At 44.6% G+C, this 6,000-nt stretch overlaps 1 protein-coding gene across 1 annotated transcript in view; it reads left to right on the forward strand.

The window, feature by feature from the left end:
- Positions 1 to 4,696, forward strand: part of LOC144099480 (S1 RNA-binding domain-containing protein 1) — a 66,677-nt gene extending 61,981 nt beyond the window's left edge. The window contains exons 18-20 of the mRNA XM_077632811.1: positions 98 to 183; positions 2,015 to 2,113; positions 3,529 to 4,696. Of these exons, the coding sequence (XP_077488937.1) occupies positions 98 to 183; positions 2,015 to 2,113; positions 3,529 to 3,785 (442 nt within the window). The 3' untranslated portion in view covers positions 3,786 to 4,696. The remainder of the gene's footprint in view (positions 1 to 97; positions 184 to 2,014; positions 2,114 to 3,528) is intronic.
- Positions 4,697 to 6,000: the final 1,304 nt, after the last annotated feature.

Genomic DNA, 6,000 nt, shown 5'->3' on the forward strand with positions numbered 1-6,000 from the left:
GGGTGAGTGAGCTTTTCATGGCCGACAGTGAGTTAGGAGCTGTGCTATAACTCCATTGCCGTTTCTCACTTTTCACCTCCTTCTTTCCCCACCACAGTGTGATCGACCACCTGGGGCTCAGCAAGGGGGACATTGGGAAGCCACACTTCATTGAGAAGGTCAAGCAGGAGTCGGCCAAGCACGGTGGGTCCACTCACGTCGTGTGCTGTACGGAAGGATGACAGGCCGGGAACTACTAACTGGACTAGACGTGTGTTCCATTTCACCCGAGTAGCACGGGAAGATCTGGGGCATTACTGAGCCCCTGCCTTCACTCCTGCATCTTTGTGCACTGTTAGGAGAAGGCCGTGGTGTGTTGCCACTGATGCAAGGGTCGAGGTATAGGAAGTTGGAAAGGAATGCGTGGTATGAGAGAGGAAGTACTAAATGAAATGAGCACTGGTCATCAAACTGCAGCTTTAAGAATGACCAGCGGTGTTTGCTGGTCGAGGCATACATGTGCAACTGTGATTAACTTTTGAAAGTTCTCAAGAAGCAGTTTGTCAAAAGCTCCTAGGTCAGTGATTTTGTTGTTGAAACATTTAGCCAGAATGTAGAAACATGTAGAAATATTGGAAGTAGACCTGCCTCCGTTAATGGATTAAGGTGGATTAGTGCAGATTCGTTTTTGGATTACGATAAATTGATGTGTATTAGTGTGGATTAAGTTGAATTAGTGGCATTAGAGGGTGGATTAATGTGGAAGATTGGATCTGGTTAGTATAATCCCATGCGATAATCCACTAGACCAGCCATCATGGTCTGGATATTTGTCGCGTATACTGTACACGACTTTGAAGGGCAATGATTCAAGACTCTTCACTATACCATCTAAAAGAAGGAGTTACCATTCCTTGGAAAACTGTAGGGAGGGTAGTGTAGCTACAGTGTGACTAGTCAGCTTCTCTGACTAGCCACAGGTTGTGGTAAGTTTCTTTGGATTTAGTTAACCTCTGTCACTTCATCAAAAGCACAGGAAGGTTGAATTTGCAGTCTGGGTGAATAACAAGTTGAATATCCTTACGTTTCACTGAAATTGAGCTAATATGCAGAACCGCTATTATATATACTGCATTTACCCAAATGGAATACGACTGTGAATGTAATGCGAGGGTCCATTTTGTAGTCATGAAAAAGGAAAAAAAAAATGAAATGTGGGGAACGAGGCCACAAAATACGGGAAGTTGGGTAGAAGTTTAAGAATGTGAGTACAATGAAAGCTTGTTAATTCAAATTCCACAGGGATACCAACGCAGTTCGAATTAACCAAAGTTCCAACTAACGAAAGTGAACAGAATATGCGATACATTGCAGTCAGCAAGCAGTCGGATAGTGACATTACCTTACTTAATTTTTCTGAAATATTCAATCATCTCCGTTTCCTTTTTTTTGCCAGTAAGGCAACTTATCTCCAAACTTATTGGAAGGCCTCCTGTTTGCCTTCAAAACTGAAGAGGTGGGCTGCGTCAGCGCGCCTGAACTTGCGGCGCAGTGGAGGGCCCCACCAGAGCTCCAAAGGGCGTGCTGCAGCCTCCGAGCATTGTCGTCCGAGCATTGTCGCAAGACTGGAAAATCAACCAGCGTGCAACTGCCGCACTACTGTCGCTTTTCGATGAAAACAAAAGCGCAACCTCTCTGACTTGCAAATTCACACTTGCGAGACGCTGAGGTTGCGAGACCGTTTAGGTTGAAACCCAAAAGTCGCCAGGACAGCCGCATGTACATTATCCGATTTTCCAGCCTTCAAACCCCGAGTTGGAAACTGTCAAACCAATGAGCTAGCTTTTTAGCAATATCCTATTTCAATAACGCACCAGCGTCGACTTTACGCAGTTTTTCAATCTTCTGTGTAAGCATTTTGGCCATGGACCCCGCCTTCTTTGCGCTTGCGTGAGTTTTTCTGGCTTTCGCACTGTACAGCTGCGGGAACATGCCAGAGCAAGTGCAGGAGCTTGAGTTTTCATTGCTGGTACAGGTGTCAACCACTTTGTGAATCTCCTGGGTGGAAGCATAGCCACCATGCAGCTCATCATGGATGCACTGCAGCACAGCGTCGAGTACGACATCCGCTCAGGTGAGTGCGATTGTCAAGAGACAGGTGCACTGTCCGAGCTCAAAGCTCTGCTGAGAAGATTAGGGTGCTGGGTTTGTGATGTTTACTTTCCACAAAAGAAGCATGGTTTAAAAGCAGCACTGTGACCAGGTGATGGCGATGATGGTGTTTGATCAACAGGCCTGCACTTTTTTTCTATGCTGTGTTCCTTTTTTTACTTAATTTCTCCTTTTTGCACGTCTCAAAGAAAAGTTCTCGTGCTGTCATATTGCAGCGTTCTCATTCCGCCTGAGTTTCCGCAGCATACTGTATTACTCCGCTAGCCAGTCACAAAAGTAAACGAAATCAGCTTTTTAATGTTTGACTTTATTAAACAAGCCAGGTATCAAAATTCTGGTGCTCATATCTTTTTTATCGTGATTAGCTTCTTGTTTAGGTGACGAGAGAAGTTTTAACAACGGACTACTTTTTTGTCATGGAGGAATTCTGTGCGTTGGTCCTAAATGTGGGCGGAGCATCACTGCAGACTTAAGTTGTATCCGACTATAGCAAGTTAATGTAGAATCATACTAATACAGCAATGTGCAACATGGGCATTCTTGCCATCTGTAATGCATTTCTATTTAGTATTTCCTTTCTTTTTTAGTAATATTGATTTTTCAGGCAGCATATGTAGCCTGGCCATTATTCGTAAAGTTCTTGCACTTTACTGCTTTAGTAGCCACCAGTTCCTAATGCAGCCCAATCCTTTGTCTCCTGTGTTTTGTTCTCTTCTGCTGCATTGTTGACTGCAATGTCGGCATGATCAAATAGAACCATGGCTGGTGAAGCTTCACAAGCTTTGTAGTAGTTCATATTTGAACCTCTCAGAGCGCTCTGAGGCGCCCGCTCCCAGGTTGAGTGGCATGCCTCGTCGGTGTAACTGAGTGTGGAGGAGGAAAGACAGCGGTAGTGAAGAGAGCGCAAGGAGAAAAGCAGAGAAGGAGGGAACGGTGGCACTGTGAAAAGTAGGGAAGAGTAGCGCGCTGGTCGTTTGCACGAGGCAAGGCTCATTTGCAGTGGAATGCTATGCGTGCTGCCCTAATCGAAACACAGAGCTGCCTCCATTCAGTGCTGTGTGTTCCACATGCAATTGCCTACTGTTCGATTACCGCAGAAGGTGTGCTCAAAAATCACATTACTGAGAGTAGTAATCGTCGGCTAATTTTTTTTCCTTCTTATTTTAACATGCCATGCTATTATACTATGTGTCTTTTAAGCTTTAGTGTGCTTGGCTTTCTTTGTTTTTCTTTGAGGCGCCGCTGATTTTCAGTACAGGTTTTGGCGAGAGAGTGGAGGCAGAAATGTTGTTTGAAAACCCAACTCAAAAATGCATCAAAGGTTTTAAACCCTCTCTTCTTTCCGTGTCCCCATCATCCTTTCCCTCTGGCGAGCAGAGCAGCACCAGCCGCTGTTCAAGAGCGGCATTCTCTCGCTTGATGAAGTGCGCACGGGGCTCGAGCTCACAGGCAAGGTCAAGAACTGCACCAACTTTGGCGCCTTCGTCGACGTCGGCGTTGGCCACGACGGGCTTATCCACGTCAGCCAGATGAACGGCCAGACAGTTGCGCTCGGTGACCGTGTCACGGTGCGCGTCGTCACGTTCGACAAGAGCCGGCGTCGCATTGGACTGCGGCTCATCTCCAAGGGCTGAGCTCCTGGTTTTTAGAGCTAGCACGTTGTACAAGATATAATGGGACAAGGGAAAGAAAAATGCAGATAGAGAAATATTTTGACTGGTGGAAGTTAGTGCCACAGTCAGTTTTCGCTGAAAAGGTACTACAGCGACACTTTATGGGTAACCAGTGAGTAACCACAGTGTTATTTAACTTGCATCAACTGAATCATTTCCATTTTTTACATTTCCAGTTTATATTGTCCTGTTAGCATTTTCATTTTTTAAAGACAGGTTGCATGGAATTGTCATGCTAACTTGCATCAACTGAATCATTTCCATTTTTTGCATTTTAAGTTTATATTGTCCTGTTAGCATTTCCATTTTTTAAGATAGGCTGCATAAAATCGTCATGCAGCATGCTATGTAAATTTTAACTTTGAACTACATTTTGCCGTGCCACTACTGCCTTGTATGAGGGGTCATGGGCCTAGCCAAGCTGTCAAGACGGCTTTAGCTCTTGACCCTTTCCAGGATCCATTATTTCTGGAAAAATAAAGGATTGAATTGAATTGAATCTGCAGCCTACTGCCTGAATGTTAACCTAGCGGCCCTTTCGCCAAGTTCAGTGCTGCTGAAGGGGATCTTGGCTCTTGAATGCGAACCAGGAGTTCCTTGCTTTGTGTAAAATTAAATTGCCTCATACTACTCAGGGTTCCACATTCAGGGGTCTCTTGAGCACTTCAGAAAATGCTCTGTGCTGCAGCTAAGACGAACAGTACAGCCACAGGCATGCTGAAGTGAGCAAAGCTCGCTGTCTTGAGTTTCGTGTTTGATGCTAACGCAGTGCTGTCCTCCCAAGGTGGGAGTCACCAGAAACTTGTTTCATGGATTTTCTTCATTGCACCTGTTTACTTATGTATTTTTTTTGCTCAGTTGGTTTACTCAGCGGCATAGCTAGTCCAGAAACAGATCTCAAAGGTGTTGATTATTGATTTTTCACATCTCTGCTGGCTTTATAAAGCCACGGGTAATACAGTTAGTGTGATATTAAGAATTTGCCAGTGGAGCGTGATAGCCCAGTGATGGGTCTCACATGTGTGTGCCAGGACCACCAGGGCCAGTTTTCCATTTTTGATATCTAGTAGTAAGTCACGTTTTCTTTTTTACTTTGAGTGCATACGAGATAGCACCAGTTGTCAGCCAAGCTTTAAGTGGGCAGCACTGTACACATCTGTCTGCATCTTCAGCGGTTTGTTTCTGCCAGACTTACCTAGCACTGAGCAGAGCTCCTCTCTAATTGCATTTATTTCATTGGCACATCACTGAAGCTATAGGTGCACACTGAATTTTATAGTTTAAAAATTTTTTAATTGTGGGGGTTTAATGTCCCAAAACGATTCATGGCCTATGGAGGATGCTGTAGTGGAAGGCTTCAAATTTAGTTTTGATTGCCTGGGGTTCTTTTTTGTGAGCTGACATCATAGACCACAAAGGCATTTTTGTATTTTCCTCCATTGTAATACAGCTGCGGCAGCCGGGATTATAAATCCATGACTCTGAGATCACTCTCTGAATACCGTAGCCGCTGAGCCACCATGGCAAGTTCTCATAGTTTTGTGGGTTTTCAGAATTTTGCAGATTTCAGAGGAATAGTTTAAAGGCCACGTATTCTGCAGCACAAATCCAAGGTCTTTCTGCTACAGCAGTGGCATGTTGGGCATTAATGGGCTGATCAATGCTTGAAGCTTTGCTGGGTAAGCTGTAGGAAGAGTTGTAAACCATGTCCCCTCGAGATGGCCTTCTTTTTGGCCTAAACAGCCCACTCCCACCAAGGTCATTTGAGAAGAGATGTCACTGGCCTGCATTCTGATTTGACAGGCTACACTGACCAATGCGGTTTCTGTGGCAGTGAACTCGGCGAATAGACAAATATGTTGCAGACCCTGGAAACAAGTTCCTTTTATGGCTATCACCGTATAAGAGAATACGGCGGTACTTTCTGCCATTGTACATTTACCATGTCATGACTTAATGCAGCTACATCACAGGGCAGCATTTGGTAGTAGTACGATGTTTTCTTACAACATGTTTCAGTGTCTTGGGGCTTTAAATTGGGCCATATTGGTTTCCTACATTTCTTTGTAAGTGCATGTATGTGTATGTCTGGTATGAAGAGTCCTCAACAGTAACAGTACGATGTGCAGTGTCTCATTCATTAGGCTGGTTTTGAGAACAGCGGCAGAAGCCAATA

Source organism: Amblyomma americanum, chromosome 7, assembly GCF_052857255.1.
Source record: "Amblyomma americanum isolate KBUSLIRL-KWMA chromosome 7, ASM5285725v1, whole genome shotgun sequence".
Taxonomy (NCBI): domain Eukaryota; kingdom Metazoa; phylum Arthropoda; class Arachnida; order Ixodida; family Ixodidae; genus Amblyomma; species Amblyomma americanum.